A 17,907-nucleotide genomic window follows, 5' to 3' on the forward strand; every position below is an offset into this window, starting at 1 on the left:
ATGAAAGCACCTTGAAGTAGTAGCAATGTTTTAAAATAAATTGGTCAATATGGTACAATCAGTACAAGTCTTTGCCGTCTCAATACAGTCATACACATTATTATACTATGCATTGGTTTGATTAAAAGGATGAGACTAATCTTTGAGACCAACATAAAGCTGATCAATAAGAAAATATTGTAAAACAGATCCGACAGTAACAGGCTTTAAAGAATAAAGTTCCTCAGAAATGTTAATTAAAACGTTCATTTTCTGTATTTTCAGAAGCTTTAAAGGCCTTTGGTGAACGATTGACGGACTGGGAACGGAATGAAATAAGGAAATATCCAGAGATATGGTTCCTTGGGTTAGAAGCGAACAAGATACAGGCGAGGTCTAACCTGCCAAACAATTGCGGGTTTGATGATGAAAATGGCAGTTATAATAAAGTAAGTACCTAACATACAACGTTTAAATGTTATTAATGGTTCTTAAATTTCTTTATGTGGCTAGGTGGATAATTCATAGCTTAATTAGGTTATTAATTTTCTTTTCGTGTTTGGTCATCAAACATGCCTAGGTGCGCAATGCGATTTGGGGCATTTTCAAGTAGCTGTATCATGTTATTTTTACTATTTTTTCGTTCTATAGTTGAATCAATAATATAAATTGATGGATTTATTAAAACTTTCAGCAAATCCACGACCACATAGCGTACCGTTACGAAATTCTCGAAGTAATCGGCAAAGGTTCCTTCGGCCAAGTGATTAGGGCATTTGACCACCGCTCCGGTAATCAAGTAGCCATCAAGATCATCAGGAACAAGAAGCGGTTCCATCATCAGGCCCTGGTGGAAGTCAGGGTGTTAGACCACTTGAGACTGAAGGACAAGGATCAAGCCCATAATGTGATACATATGCTCGACTATTTCTACTTTAGGAACCATTTGTGCATCAGTTTTGAGTTGATGAGGTGAGTTTGACGTTTAGATGAATAATTGAATAAATAAATAAACATTTCGGGACTATATTCACACACGGCACGATCTGATCCCATACTAAGCTTTCGTTTGTGTTATGGAAACCAGACCACGAATCCACGACCAGTGGCTTGGAAGGCAGGGTCACTACCAACCCAGCCAACCGGCCAGTCTGATATGTTTCCGAAATCCGAAAGGATTTTTAGCTGAAATGTAGTTAATATAAGAGTAGGTACGATATTTGAACAAGTATATACAGTAACAGGTTCATAGGCATAAAAATGTAATAATCAAAGTTTATATCCCTTAAAAAGTTCTTTAATTTCTCAGATGTTCCATTTATTTATGTCTTTTCGTTTGAAACAACGAAGTGCACTAAGCAATTACACGTTCGTTGCTTTTAACGTTTTTAACCTGTCAAAACTTTAAAAACAATTGCCGTGAAATGCTTAGTTTTTAACTTTTAACGAGAATTGTTTCACTGTTTTTGGACGAAGTTCTCACGGGACCACACTGGGGCTAACTTTGTTAATTACCACTTAATATTTGTGAGGTGTTTTTCGTTTTATGTTTCGCTATTTTGGGCCTCAGTTGAAATTTGAGTTTTAATAATTTTGTAAAAAGATGAATTATTCATCGTTACTCTTTCGTTTTATTCACGGCTGATAATTTTGGATGTTGATGTGTTTAGTTTTAAAAAATAAAATAAATAGGTACCTAAGCCGAATATTTGGAAAATAGTTAAGTAAGTAGGTAGGATACGTAAAAATAGAATATAAACGAAGTCATTGTTATTATTTTAAGTAATAAAAGTTGGGATGCAGAGAGCAGTGGTGGAAGTTGGTACGACTAATAATAATTAATTAATGATAAACCAAATTCTGCTCACCTAAAAATATTCACACCCAAAAAAACAAAACACTCCTTTTAAAAACCAATACAATCCTCTTCTAGTATAAACCTATACGAGCTGATAAAGAAGAACAACTACCAGGGCTTCAGCTTGAGCCTTATCAGACGGTTCGCGAGCTCGCTGCTCCGCTGTCTCCGGTTGTTAGAGGCTGAGAATATCATACATTGTGATTTGAAACCCGTAAGTAATAGTTTGATTAATACTTAGATAGTATGTTCTACAGTTCTAGAATCTAGATTTTGTTGTAAGGTTCAAGACCTTATGTATCGTTAAAAGTTTTCTTTTCGTACAATCTTAGGGTTCATTCTATTTCATACTCTGTTTTTAATGTTTTTTTTTTTTGGTAAATTAATCTCAACATTATGATTCAGTGAAAAACTCGTTAAACGGCACCTGTCAAATTATAGAGGGAAGACGGCACGTTAAAAAAAAATAACAAAATTAATTTATCCAAATACAAAAAGAAATTTATTCGCATTTCATAAATACCCACTTCCCACAGTTCGCTCATACATTTTTTTCAAAATTACCAGGAGAACATACTACTAAAGGCGCGCGGCAGTTCTTCCATAAAAGTGATCGACTTTGGGAGCTCGTGCTACGCGCACGCGCGGGTGTATACTTACATACAGTCGCGCTTCTATCGTAGTCCCGAAGTCATACTGGGACTGCACTATGGAGCGCCTATTGATATGTGGAGTATGGGTGAGTACACAAACACACACATATAATTCTATAAGGACACAAACACATATATAGACACGTACGCGCTCACACACATACATCGCAGATCGTATCGAGCCCTCGTACACGCAGCTATAGCTTATGCAGCTCAACGCACACACTCATACAACTCGATAATTATGTCAAGTATATACGTATCTATCGCAAATAATATACATATCGTAATTCAATCAAATATCCATCGCAAATAATAAACACGCACACATAAATATCGTTACCATAAGCATCCGGCTTGAAGGACCATGAAGGATTGTTACGGTATTATTTGAGGATGTTTAAATAAAACACAACTAGCTTGATTTAAAATTAAAGGGTGTATTTCGGCACAATACTTAAATTATAAATACAATAAAGGAATTATACAGTAACTATATCAATTAAGTTGCCTATTATCATGGACCAATATGGTTGACCAATATTGGTCCATGCTATTATGCATAAAAATACGTGTTTAGTGTAGCTGTGTATAGGGAGATGAAATTAAAGATAGCGGCCAATTAAATTTATATATTCTTCTAAATTACCTACACAAAAATATACTTTTTTAATTTACTAACTACAAGACGTGGGTCGGTGGCGAGAGTTACGGGACAAGTGACAACTAAGGGCGACGCTATGTGATTGTGCGACGTGGCCGAATATCCTGGCGTCAGCACAGCACCTACACATGCATAATAAAAAAATAATTTAAAGCTAAAAACACAGTAGCAAGGCGATATAAATTTATAAAATACTTCATTTTAAAATAACAAGATATAAAACAAATATTATTTAATAACATTTAAAAAACATAAAATAACATGCAAAATTATTGCAAAAACATTTCTGTCTGGTTATCCATTCCTAAAAAACAACTTGCTATCGCTATAATAGTCCTCATAAATAACCAAGCTCATCTTCACAAGCGAATTACGAATACAAAAAAATATTCATACAAATGCAAGCCTATAAAATTCTATGCTACTACATATTGTTTTACGGGACCTTCGTCTTTATTCGTTTATATTAAAGTTAGTTCTAGTGTGTACAAATTTCGCTTTCTCACAAAGGTTAAATGCCGCTAGTTGTATGTTACGCAACGCAGCCAGTAGAAAGCAGAGAGAAAGGCGACGACTCCGCGATCCGCAAACATATATTAACCCTTTCACACTGGCGGGAAAAAACGCACGATGTTTCTGTCGTTTTTCAAGCATATTGACTTATGTTTTTATATGTATTGTCAGCAATAATTGCGCAATAGTATTTGTTTAATTATTCCTTTACTGAATCCAAAATATCACGTTGTACAAAGAAAACTAATCAATTTACAATATTAAGTAGCATGCCATTGTGAAATTAACAGGAAAATTTAATTTAATCAGATAGGTCAAAGCTGTTTAGAAAAAATATTATTTCACAGAACTTACAATAAAAAATTTAGATAGGTAGCTAAAACATCCACCTATGGGCTATATGAATACATCAATTTAATCCGCTAATAATTTCCATTACTTATGTATGTTTCAGTAATTCTCAAGAAATATATTAACACTGTTTCCTACATTTAAAAAATACCTTTAAACTTATTTCGACCTACGTCTAAAAGCGCCAGTGTGAAATCCCACCGCTTTATTTACGCAATCAGAAGACTATGTTACATCTCATTTTTCTGACATTTATATCTTATGTAACTATTCAACTATTCGGCCGTGAACATCTTTAAATTCACTTGTACTTATGATATAATAAATATAATTAGTTTTATTCAACGCTTTTTGTTATGAGATGTATTACGAATTCTTTAAAAGTAGGACAAACCAATATAACATGTTATAACAATTAATTAGTAAGACTTTACTACATATACGAAATAGGTGTATGACATATTTTAGATTCCACTAAGTAAAATACTACTCCAAAATGTTTCTTTTTCTTGTCTTATCCATAAGCGCGTGAGTTTTGGCGAGTGGACGGAATCTATACTAATATTATAAAGCTGAAGATATATTATTGTTTGTTTGAACGCGCTAATCTCAGGAACTACTGGTCATATTTGAAAAATTCTTTAAGTGTTAAATAGCCCATTGACCGAGGCAAAATTTTGTTGAGTTTGCATACCATGCCAGCCACATACGGTCTTCCTGCGGTTGACAAAACGCGCTCCTGTGCTATAGCGTTTTGATTACAACAATAACACAATCTCGCAACGTGTATTTTTTATTGTCACCACAACGCGTTATGAGCTTTCTATCGATCCTTGGGCGAAAATGCAACCGCAAAAGACTGCCTTGTTTGTAATACCTCTTCGTATTCAATAACAACTAAATAGATTTAATGGTGGCTGGATTTGTTCCCACTTGGATAATAACCGTCAAAACATATGAAAAACTTTCATAACCATCTGTCTGGTCGGAGGGTTTTGCAAGTTTTGCATATTTTAAGCCCAAGCGAGCAGCTGCTGTCTGCTAGTATAAAGACAAAAATCCAAACACCCACCATTTCCCAGGCTGCATCCTGGCGGAACTGCACACGGGCTACCCGCTGTTCCCGGGCGAGAACGAGGCGGAGCAGCTCGCGTGCATCATGGAGCTGCTCGGGCCGCCGCCCCCCGACCTGCTGCTGCACGCTACCAGGAAGCGGCTCTTCTTTGGTGAGTACTTCTAATGTGCTCTATATTTCTGGAAAATTTGCTCTGAAATTGTGACTTTTAATTTGCTCAATATCTAGAACCGTAACTTGTTAATGTACTCTATATTTGGAACTAACTTGTTAAAGTGCTCTATAACTGTCTCTGTAATTTGTTAATATCTGTTGTTTAATCTCTAGGCAGTCCCTAAGTATCTGGAACTGCTGTCATTCACAGCAAAGATTTGTTTATCAACGAAGTTGCATCAACATGCTGCAGAGTTTTTGTCAACACGTTGGAAAGTTGATAACGTAGTGATAGAATTTAAACCAAGTCTGCAACATTGTGCAACAACAAATAAGCTCTATCTTGTAACATTCGTTCTACAAGAATATACCACCAAGTACATCCCTCCCCCCAGACTCAAAGGGCGCCCCTCGCACAGTAACAAACTCGAAGGGCCGCAAGCGCCGGCCCGGCTCGCGCGCGCTCTCCGCCGCCGTGCGCTGCGACGATCCCGCCTTCTTGCACCTGCTGCATAGGTGTCTTGAGTGAGTATACATACATACACGCATACACTACATGCAACGTGATGACATTATACACGTATTTATGTAACATGGTTCATACACACACACTCACACACTATACACGTATATGCATGTGTTACATAACGCAAAACACACAGCACACTCATTTAAACTCATTCAAACACGTACATATGTAAACTGTGTATCACGACACAAAACACAACTCATACGTATACGTGTACAATGTACATGTAACACGGTACATAAACATACATGCTATTATACGCTACATGTTAAACGGTATACGTTATGCGGTATAAGCTACGCGGTATAATATGCTACGCGGTACATGCTGCGCGGTACATGCTACGTGGTACATACAAGCCGTTGCACAATATAATACGATACGTGCTATGCGCTACGAAGTACATTCTACGTGCTACACAATATGCGTTGTATATGCTACGCGGTGCATATATTGTAATATGGTACATGCGAAACAGTACACGCTAAGTAGTACCACAGGAAGTTTAAAAATAAATCTGATATTAAAAATTGTGTAACATATAGCATACAAATAATTGTATGTTATTATTGTTACTAGCTTCAAACTACAGCAAGAACGATTATTCCCTGATTGAGCCAAAAATTTTGACACCGAACAACCTTTTTAAACCATTTAAAATATTTGTAACATCCCATTCCATCAATTGTATAACCTCAATTTCTTACAAATAAAACCGCCAACAAAAACAAATCTTCTCAATAGCATGCAAAATAACCGTTACATAATTTCATTGTGAAATTAATAGCGTAGTATGAAGCTTCACTTCTGTTAACGACGTAATTATTGCAATATCATCTTTAACCATATTATGTCACTATAATAAGATTCAGACAGTGTCTATGGCATTTTCACAATACCTCATTATATTTATCTTGACTTGAATTGGAATCTAATTGGATAATTTGTCGATTCAATTTGTTTGTAGGTGATGAGATGATTTTTGAGATTGTCTTTTAGTGCTCCTAAAAGTAGGTATATCTATACGAATGCATTTTTATTAGGATCTTTTACATTTTGAGTAATTAGGTACCTACTAGAAAGTCTGTTGGTCAGGAAATTGGTTTCAGTACTTGGGAGCTAATATTAATAAAGGATAAAGGAGGATAAAGGAGGATAAAATCTATGTAACTCCTCTTGTCGGGCAGGATGACGGTATATAAGTTATAATTTACAAATTACAATGTGTTCAAAAATCTCATAACCTTTCTCTGCATGCGACTTAATTCACGATTTAGAACATATTATAGTATAAAGTTCTATAATAAAATCGTAAGTATTCATTGCTTGCAATTTATTCGGTCAAAAAAATATACCTACTCTTTTTTTCACACCACTACTTCTCCAATCTATCAAATTGCTTTCCATCAAAACAATTCAAATACATAATCACAATTTCTCCAAAATCTGTTATAAATTATGCAGAATTTTAAAAATCATATCATTTTCACTTTCAAATAAATATTGCATATATATTAAATTCGAATCACTGTCACTGACCGATTAAAATATTCCTGTCTGTGTCATTTTAAATTATTGTTATTTATTTAAAACTAATCAAAACATAAATGATCGGATTTCTTTTTTATGTAACTGCTTTTTTATGATAATATTCGATTCGAGTTTGATATTTTGTATTAGATAATTAAAAAAAATAACATATAATATTTCAATTATGTATCATAAGAAATAAGAATCCATTAGAAAAAGATCGAAAAACATAAAATTTTTATCAATTTATCTGTCAACTATTCTGATTTCGACCAATCAATCGAATTAATTAGGCAAAAAAATGTGTTTAAGCTTAATTTTATTTTAATAACATCATCATTTAAAATGCACAAGTGAACATATTGTGTTATACAAAAATTTTAAATGAATGTGAGAGAAAAAACAACATTAATTTATTTTTACAATTTCTAAATTTTTTTTAAATAATGCAAAAATATTTTTTACGTAGGCCAAGAGACCAAGAGTTTTAAGTTACAAATATTTTTTTTTTACATCGGTGATAATATTATCTAAACTTACGTCTAAGTGAGTACAAGTTACCATTATTTTTATATCAAACCTAACATAATATTATTATAGTTATTTACAAGTCAAATAATACACTCTAGTGCTAGACTCAATTACATAGACATAATGCGTTTTGTGTTTAGTTAAACACCGTAACGATAATTACTTATATATCAACACTTTCCTATGCTCATATTTTTATAAGTACCTACACTCACCTAACTGTATTTTCTAATCTAGGGTTTTCCTTAAATATTTCATCTCTAACTTTTTAGAATAGGTAATAGATATGGTTTCCCAATGAAACTTAATAAATATTAATATAAACAGTACAGCCCTTTATATTGCGTATTTCAAGTAATTACCTAGTCATTATCTTGGCACACCATATACCTATCAGTAATTTTCTTTGGATGTTACAAAGAAAATTACTTTATTCAGTAATTTTTCGAGGAACATTTTATTTATTTCGAATTTGGATATTATTATTTCTATGTACAATAAAAGCGTATGAAGAATCAATTTTCGTAAGACTATAAATGAAATATTTACTTAACAGAAACTACCTACCTTCGTAGGGAAAAGTTACAATTTAACCGTTTAGATGCCGCGTATAATTCTGATAGGCGCAATGTCAAATCGTGCGTATAAAATACACGAAAGAATGTGAATGGTTGTTTGTACTAATTTTGGTCATAAGAGTGAATCCCACGTATTTCTATGTTTGCTAATTAATTGATAGTATTGGCTGTTATGTAATAACTTTCTTCATTTAATTGTTACAAAATAAAACCGGTTTAAAGTGTTAGTAGGAGGTGGAATGGATATTTCTAAAAAAAAAGCTAGATGTTTTAGAATTTAGAGTATCATAGATAGATAGAATGTCTCTTTCTTGTAAGCCATATAAAATACAACATATAAGCACAATTAGCACACCCTTATTAACTCTAGTCTACTTCCGTGAACTATTAAAGAACGTTCGGACATTTGTTAATCTTTTGCGCTTGTAGTTCGACCGTTGATCAACGTCGATAAACTTTAGGTCTGGATTAGTACAAAGGCTCTATCCGGGTACCAGACGATTGACGTCCTAGTCTCCAACTAGTAATTAAATTAAAGTATGCGCGTCTTGACAAAGAGATCTTAAGATACTGTCACACTGTTCAAAAGTTCTATACATATGAAACGTATGTACAATGTTGCTATTATATTTTGGCACAAAATTAGACGGTTTGTATAAATATGTATTAGCTCGTTTGCCCTGCAGCTATTTTATGATTGAGAGTGGTGAAAGTACAGTGTATCGGTAATTCGACTTGTGCCTTTGTCACGGGACAGCTTTTGAGAGAGCATTGCCGAGGTAATGTCGGATGTCTATTGACAAATTAATGTACGTGTTTTTTTATTTGTTACCGCCTGCCACTTCCGCTTCGTGTATAAACACGATATGACCGCACCTTTGTGAAATTTTTTATCTGAGCTTTTTCACGACCTACATATTTAAATTGTAAAATTTTTCACTCATTAAATATCGAAAAGTTTTGGCCAGTGAACCAATAATATAAATTATTTTTTTATTAACGTTTCAAGCTAAAAAGCATTAAATATACGCATTTATTATCTCGCATATAATTAACTTAAAAAACAATTTCAATATGATTAAGAACACATCACGATATTATTGTCAGTATTATCATAATTATCAATCACACAACTTTCAAGCAAACCTAAACGCTATTTCACGCAAGTCTCGATTAACATATTTTTCCCACAGTATTATATTATCTGTGCTGTTACGTTGCAAAAACTGTCGAGTGTTGTGTGGTTGGCGATCCGCGCGCAGTGAAAGGTTAATGTGACGTAACGCGAGTCAATATAGACACAATTAGATGAACGAAACTTGATTGTTTTCTTATTACTATTGCGTACTATTTCGTATATAAATATATGAATTGTAAACAAATTATACATACATACTATAATATGTTAGGAAGCAACGTACAAAAATAATGATTATTTAATCTACTGGTTTCTATAAAAAATATTTAAATCTAACTTTTATAAAATATTAAATATATGTAAGTAGTTCTAAGGTTTCCTATCTGTACAACTATTAAAGAGTTAAATAAATAAATAAATAAATAAAATTTAACAACGGTCTTCGGCACCATATCATAAATTTTCAAACGTTTCTATTTCATTGACGTGAATGAATGATTTTAAAAAGTTACGACTAAATAAGAAGGATTTGCACCATTCGACGTCACGTGGTACAACCTAAATGGTATTATACTGATAATTGTTTACTAGAATACTGATAATTTTTTGAAAATTTTCTCTGGTCGTTGACGTCAAACTGACAGGTTGAATTCAATTGTGAAATTATTGGCCGACATTTGGGACGGAAAAATAATCCCCCGAATAATACCACACGAGCTTCAAAATTATCTGGCATTTCCCTCAAGGTTCCCTGCAAACAAATAAAGTCGTCAAGTTTTTCAGGAAAAATCACTCGCGCTTCGCGCTCGTGATTTTTTAACCTTGACTAAAAACTTGACTCCTTCATTTGTTTGCAACGAACCTATCGGAAAATACCCGATAATTTTGAAGCTCTTGTGGTATTATTATAAGTGAAAATTGCGTACATTTTCCTTTTTCACCTACTAACTATTACGATTTTTGTTTCAATGCTTTTTATATTATCGACAAAATGCATTTGCTACAGAGTTACAAATGCACTTTGCTGTTGTAACAAAAATTGAATGCTATCCGCTTGTTATCTCAAGGCCTTCTGAATCTTCAACGTAATTACGGTTACGCAGTTTCAGTGGACAATCATACTAAAACATTTCACCTCACGACCTTTACTAATACAAATATTTTGTCTCTTTTTCTTACTACAATTTCTTACTCACAAAAAGGTACGAATAGGATTAAATATCATATTTTTCTTAAATGTGCAAAAAAAATTAAATTGACAAAATGGCAAGAAACATATATATTTTACTAGCTTTTCGCCCGCATATGTTATTCAACACCGGGTAATCTATCTTCAAAGTATCCTTTACTATTGAGGATAGAGTCAGTTAGAGTCTCTAAAAAGATATAGTTTACATAATATTTCTACGGAAATGTATCAACTTTAATTGGTCTCTAATATAGTTAAAGACCAAAGTTTGAAGACCACTTTCTTTCCTGCAATCCCTTTAAGAAGAAATTACATACGCGTAACAGATTAATCTTATGTGATATAACTTCTCTAATTCTTAAACATGTTTCTTTTACCGACAACATGATTAATCTGCTTTTGCTTCAGGAATTTAGGTGCTTCCTTTACCTACTTGGAATGGATGCCATCTCACTTGTCAATAATCATTTTGGTAATAAGTACGATAAAGATCTGGGTTGTATTCTGCCAAACTGAGGGGCCAGTTTCAAGACTTGCTCTCAGCCGTCAGCAAGTTGCTGATGAAGTCAGTAATAGCTCATTTGAGAATTCTTGATATCTATCAATATAAGAGGCTAAAGAGAATATATTCGGAAGTTGTGAAACTGACTAGAGGTATTTTTTCTTTACTTATTCATGTCACCATGCCAAAAGACGGTCTAAATTTTAATACCAGATGGCCTTTTTAAAATTTACTAATGTTAATAAATTCTAAGGTCCAGTCACTATTCGAGGTCCAGTCTGAAAGGGATTTATTTGATTCACTATTCATACGCGAAACTAGGCCAACTGGTTAGCCCAGTAACTGTATTGCGTTTATTTTATAAATTGAAAGCAATGCTGCAGAGCTTAAATATTGAGGCATGTTTGAAATTATTTTAACTTGGGAACTGAATTTTTATGTTTATCATGTGAACTGTTTAAATATATGCAGTTATTTACGGCGTATACAATCGTCTAATAAGAACCCTGAAATTATATTTATAAACTAGCTTCCGCCCGCGAATCCGTCCGCGCGGATGTCGGTCTTCGCGTGGATGGTTTATTTCTCCATTTTGAGAAACTCTGACATTGACATCTTATAAAATATATCTATTGGATCCAAATACGGCTAGACCTATAATAATACGCAACTTGTGTTCGCGGTTCTACTGAACAACGTCTATGGATAAAACTGAAAAATTAAGATTTTTTTTCTACGCATTTTTCCAGGATAAAAAGTATCCTATTTTACGCCCAGGATAATAAGGTATAATTATACCAAGTTTCATCGAAATCGAACCGTTACTTTTCACGTGATGCCTTCACATACAGACAGACAGACAGACAGACAGACAGACAGACAGACAGACAGACAAAATTTTTTTTAATCACATATTTGGGTTTGGTATCGATCCAGTAACACCCCCTGCTATTTATTTTTTCAATATTTTCAATGTACAGAATTGACCCTTCTACAGATTTATTATATTATGTATAGATAAGATGATATAAGGACCCTGAAATTTTTGTAACATATTATTTACGTTTTGATAAATACACTATCAGGCATCAGTAGTTGAGGTGTTTCGGAGACATCTTAGATATAACTGGTAGCAAATGGTGATATATCGACTATGATCCTTTTGTAGGTACTATTTTATCAATTTCTCAGTATCAAGGATATCTTTTATAGGCTGCCTTGGACGTTGCAGGTTCTTGCCATAAATACAAATTGCTGTACTATTTAAAGAGCATCTAGTAACTTCTGATAAATGCCTATCATACATGTTTCAAAAATTTACAGAAACTCTAAATCAACCCCTCAATGGTAAACTTAACTTAAAAAGCACCAGTTTTGTAGGTCCCCACATTCAGTGGCGAGTCGCGAAGACAAAAAACAATTTTGCTCTAAATAGCTTGGAGATCTTAATTTTATTGCTTTTAAATCCACTGGCGGCCGGATGGTGGCATTTAAAAACATATTTCTTTAATTGAACATTATAAACAAAAAATTACAGCATTTAATTAGTTTTTATCCCGTTATGATTGTGAATAGACCAGCCAGCAAATATTTATAAATATTAAAGTTCTAGATAATTCTACAGAGGGCAACAACCAGTTCTGCCTTGCTCTAGATTTCAGTGTTCAGTATAATATAGTTAATTTTATATTTGCCATAAACGGGTTTCCAACTAACGAAACAGTTTCAATGATATCATAGCGTTTGTTGAATTCCAAATAAAATGCCTTAACCCATTGAGCACCGAGCGGCCCAATCGGACCACGACACAATAGATTTTCTACATATTATTGTGTCTGTGATTCCGGGGGTTAGTTATTAAAACGACTGATTTCATAAAATATAATTAAGGTATAAGGATCAATAAGAATAGTAGTATTACCACAGAAAATATATTAAATACTATACTAAATTTATAGACTTTAGTATTAATACTAGAGTTCTTTAGATATACAACACAATTGATGTCGTCTTTGAAGTTAAAGCTGGTCGTAATATTCGAAGGGAGGATTTTCAGAGCATCCTCAAATATCACATTTAACATCATGAGAAAGTAATGCATAGTTTAAATTCTATGGATGTGGAATGTTGAATAAACATATATAATGTAATGCAAAATAAGTCAGGATACAGATATATCCATTTAATTTTAAAAATATCTAGATGATCAGCTGGTTTCAAGTTATTATGGAATATAGATTAATTTTGAAATCTTGATTATACATGAGCCAATTTAATTCACCTCTCTAATTCCGAACTAATACTAAATAGTTAGGTAATGCTAAATGTTCGGTATTTATCTAAGTCATCGTTAAATCTCAAGTACTAATCTGAGCTCGAAAACTTTAAGATCAACGAATGTTAATAGTACCTACATAATTTATTATAGAGAATGTATAAAACTAATGCCTCTAAAAACTCTTATATGGCAATGACATATGTAGGGACAAAAAGTATATTCAGTTAATAAATGGAATGATATTAATATTTAATATTTCTAAGATTTAATTAATAAAAACCATATAAAAACTAACATATTGACTCTGTGTGCAATTTTGTAATTAATTAAGAATGGTCTGCAATTTTAACAGCTTTTTTTTTTAAATATCTGGGATAATTGATATAAAAGCTGACATTGTTATAAACTAAGTATTACGTTCTAGGTAAAGATTTGTATGCATTTTCACGAACCCATAAACGGTTGTCTATCAATTTAAATTAACTTATGTGTGAACCGAAAAATTTAAATTAAAAACTGCCAGTTATTTGATGAAACACTTTTCAGCTTTTTAAAATAGGTACTATTGATATTGCAGATTAGTTTCATTGATAAATTTTGATTGATTGAGTTTTGAAGTGAGACTTCTTTAGGTGCTTTGAGAGTAAAATTTAAAGGTCGCGTCCATGGAGTAAGGCGACGATTTTGACGATTTATACTCCATGGAGTAAGGCGACGATTTTGACGATTTATACTCCATGGAGTAAGGCGACGATTTTGACGATTTATACTCCATGGAGTAAGGTGACGATTTTGACGATTTATACTCCATGGAGTAAGGCGACGATTTTGACGATTTATACTCCATGGAGTAAGGCGACAATTTTGACGATTTATACTCCATGGAGTAACGCGACGATTTTGACGATATATATCACACGGAGTAAAGCGATGATTTTGGTAACTTTGAATCTTGCTAAAGAAGTTTCACTTCTTACACGTGTGTTCAGCACACACTGCAAAATAAAAAATAGATGATGATGATGTTCATTTTGATGCTGATGATAATGAAAAGAAACGAGGTAACTATAGTTATAAATCCTTATCATTGCAGATGGGACCCAAAACGTCGCATAACCCCCACAGAAGCGTCCCGGCACGAGTTCGTGACGGGCTGCCCGCTCGCGTCCCCCCTCGCGCCCGCGTTGCCGCGCCTCCCCCCTCCCCGCACCGCTCGAGCAGCACTGCTGCACTCGCAGTCGGCGGGCGACGTTGCCGCGATGCTCGGTCGCGCGTGACCGGACCGCGGCGCCTCCACGGGACCGGTGCCAATCACGCGCAACTAGCCTCTATTGTAAACTAATAAGGTCTCTTTTAGAACAGAAGATAACAGGATTCTAATATTTTTGTGTTTGAACCTTCTTTTATCATTAGGCAGGGGATGTTGGAAAGTATGGACAGGGCTCCATGTGGCTGGTGGCGTACACGCGTAACTAGCCTCTATTTTAATGACATAAGGTCTCTTTTAGAGCATATGAAAACAATATTCTGTCGAATATTTTTGTGTTTGAACCTTCTTTTATCAATATGCAGACTGCAGGAGATGTTGGAAAGTATGGATGGAACACCATGTCACCGGTGACGCAGACGCGCAACTCTCCTCTATTGTAATAACATAAGGTTTCTTTTAAAACAGATGTAAAATGTTTTCAGTACATATCTGCAGATTACGTTAAAAGATAAGTCAGTCGAGTACACAGACTGTGATGATTAGAGCAGGATTCTGTCCAATAGTTTGACATTCAATTCCAATCAATCTCCTCTTCAAAGTAGGTACGAATACAATTTTTAAGGTAAGAAATTTGCGCGCGATAGCTTGCATGGGTTCATGGTACTGGAGTTGACGCGCAATTATTAGCTTTTATTTTGCATAAGATCTCAATAGGAACATCTATTATACTATGATTTCTGAGTTTATAGTCGTCAAAATACTTTAAAAAAATGACCACATGATTCAAAAGTGACAGAGTATACTATTAAAACTAAACATACTATACTACGTACGAAGAAAACAGAAGAAAGATCTTTCCAATTGTTTTGTATATTCAGTTCATTGGTGTAAACCTATACAACGCCAAACACACTAGCTATACATACATATTTCAACTAATGTTGCCACCATCAGGCAAAGTTATGCTATTAATTTTAAGTATAGGTCTACCAGAATCTGATGGCATATTTATATTTAAGAAATAATAGATTTTCATATGGCAACTTTATTTGACAACTATCAAATTGGTTGTCAAATTATTTGTCTTCTTTGCAATTATTGAATAATTTTTAGGATTTTGTCAAAAAAATCTTCGAAAGTGTCGAAAAAGCCGCTGCGATCACACGCAAGAGATGTTGTTTATAATGTGTATAGAAAAACATTCGATGAAGAAGGGTCAAACACATCACAATTTTCAATTTTAATATTTTATTGGTCAATTGGACTTACCCGTTTTAATACTTTTAATTAAAAATATTATATGTAGGTAACTATAATATTGTTTGTTGTTTACAATATAATTTTATGAAAACTTATTACAGGAGTTTCCAATACGGCTATTCGTCAAGTCCAAGTCAATTTTATAATGTGTATATCTGTTAATACTTACGAAAATACCTAAACAGTTTTATTTTATTTTATAATAAATTATAAGCAATCTAGTTTTGATCTGCATTATCATTACATCCATATTTTCACATGGCATAATGATAATGAATATACAAATATAGGTATGTGAAAATAATAATATGTATTACCTTTATAAAAATAATATGTATATTATACATGCAAATATGTACCTATATAATATTAAGTGGACATCTCATTATTAAGTACAGTATTGTCCACTTATGTAATGTGACTAATAAAACAACAAGAAAATAAAAAATAAGCAGTATCAAGATCGTTCAGTCCATTTTCCCTAGGGTTGCACACTCAAAATTTTGATTTCCCTAATTGCCATCAGATTCTGGTTTACCTATAGTTAACAGTCATGTGTAGAATAGTGTAAATGTGGCCTAAAGATGAGAGACAAATATAGTCTATGTAGAGTTTTGTATTCAACGGGGCATATCTCTAGATATATCCGAACACAATTTTTCATTGTTCTCATAAAATTTAATAGTTTAGACAACCTGGGCAAAACAAACATAATTTGTAACCAGGCTTTATAGTTTTTTTATTGTTTATCAAGTCAGATAATTTTGTTTATAAATATAACATACAAATTTAGTAAAAGGACTGGAAAGCTTGATGAGAAGTGATAATTTTATTTTTTAAATTACGCGCGTTTTTTCCCCTACATTTTTTTTAAGTTTAAATAACATAAACAATGTTGGCCAGTATCTATTCAGACAGATTTACCTTTTTTATTTAAATTATGGCCAGTAACTTCAAAAACATTCAGCCACGACACAGATAAAAAATTAATAACCATTGCAGCAATGAATTATTATGCATAAAGTTATCAGTAATCTCTGACATGTATAGGGCAGTCGATCGGTTCCGCGCTAGTTATTATAGGCATTGCAGAATCTAGCTTTGCCTTATGTAAGCTAGACTGGATCATCTCAATATGAATAAGTATTACGAATCTTGTTAGAGAAAGTATAAGTTAGTTTTTACGGCGTGATCATAGGTTACGTCATTATGTTTTTTTTTTTGTTATGGCAAGCGTTTGATTGCTGTCAATGTCAAGTTAGAAAATTGTAGATACATTTTTTATTGATAATTAATATGACTGTTGTAGAATTCACAATAGTTAATTAGCTTTCAGATACATTTTTAGCTTAAATTAATATTGTCTTAATTTCCATTAATGTTAAATTATTTTATAAAGTGCCAAATGGAGACTGATTTTGTTTTAATTGCCTAATTTTATTTCGTTAATTTTGGCTAGGTAGTCATTAATTTATGATTGTAAATACGTTTAGGGTGTTCTGTGTGATATGTAGTTAATAAATGTTAGTCATAAAAATATAGTATCAATGTTCAAGGTAAAGTTTTCGTTCACAGCGAAATTAGTAGATAATTTTAGGAAATTTATTTATAATATGGTATTGATTGAGATTGGGTGTAACTGGTATATATATATACGATACAATTTAAGCACTTGCGTTATTTTATGATTTTAGATTTTTTATGTGGCAACACTATCGTGTGTTGTCGATGAATTTAAAAAGCTTGCTCTTGTTCATTTAATTTCGTAGCTAATCTTTTAAAATCAAAATTTTATTTTAATAGAAGAGAACGATTAGAATTTTTACAGATTAATAGATAAGTACCTACACAGTTAAGTGTGATTAAATCGATGTAAAATACTGATAAGCATTGATAATGAGCTTCATATCAATCTT

General features: G+C 33.1%; 1 protein-coding gene across 1 annotated transcript in view; it reads left to right on the forward strand.

Moving 5' to 3' along the window:
• The window catches only part of LOC123706171 (dual specificity tyrosine-phosphorylation-regulated kinase 2), a 36,291-nt gene extending 20,585 nt beyond the window's left edge, over positions 1 to 15,706 (forward strand). Inside the window, exons 3-9 of the mRNA XM_045655336.1 lie at positions 265 to 428; positions 674 to 951; positions 1,913 to 2,051; positions 2,405 to 2,576; positions 5,101 to 5,244; positions 5,642 to 5,771; positions 14,615 to 15,706. Of these exons, the coding sequence (XP_045511292.1) occupies positions 265 to 428; positions 674 to 951; positions 1,913 to 2,051; positions 2,405 to 2,576; positions 5,101 to 5,244; positions 5,642 to 5,771; positions 14,615 to 14,798 (1,211 nt within the window). The 3' untranslated portion in view covers positions 14,799 to 15,706. The remainder of the gene's footprint in view (positions 1 to 264; positions 429 to 673; positions 952 to 1,912; positions 2,052 to 2,404; positions 2,577 to 5,100; positions 5,245 to 5,641; positions 5,772 to 14,614) is intronic.
• The last annotated feature ends 2,201 nt before the right edge of the window (positions 15,707 to 17,907 follow it).

Source organism: Colias croceus, chromosome 3 (assembly GCF_905220415.1).
Source record: "Colias croceus chromosome 3, ilColCroc2.1".
NCBI classification, from domain to species: Eukaryota; Metazoa; Arthropoda; class Insecta; order Lepidoptera; family Pieridae; genus Colias; species Colias croceus.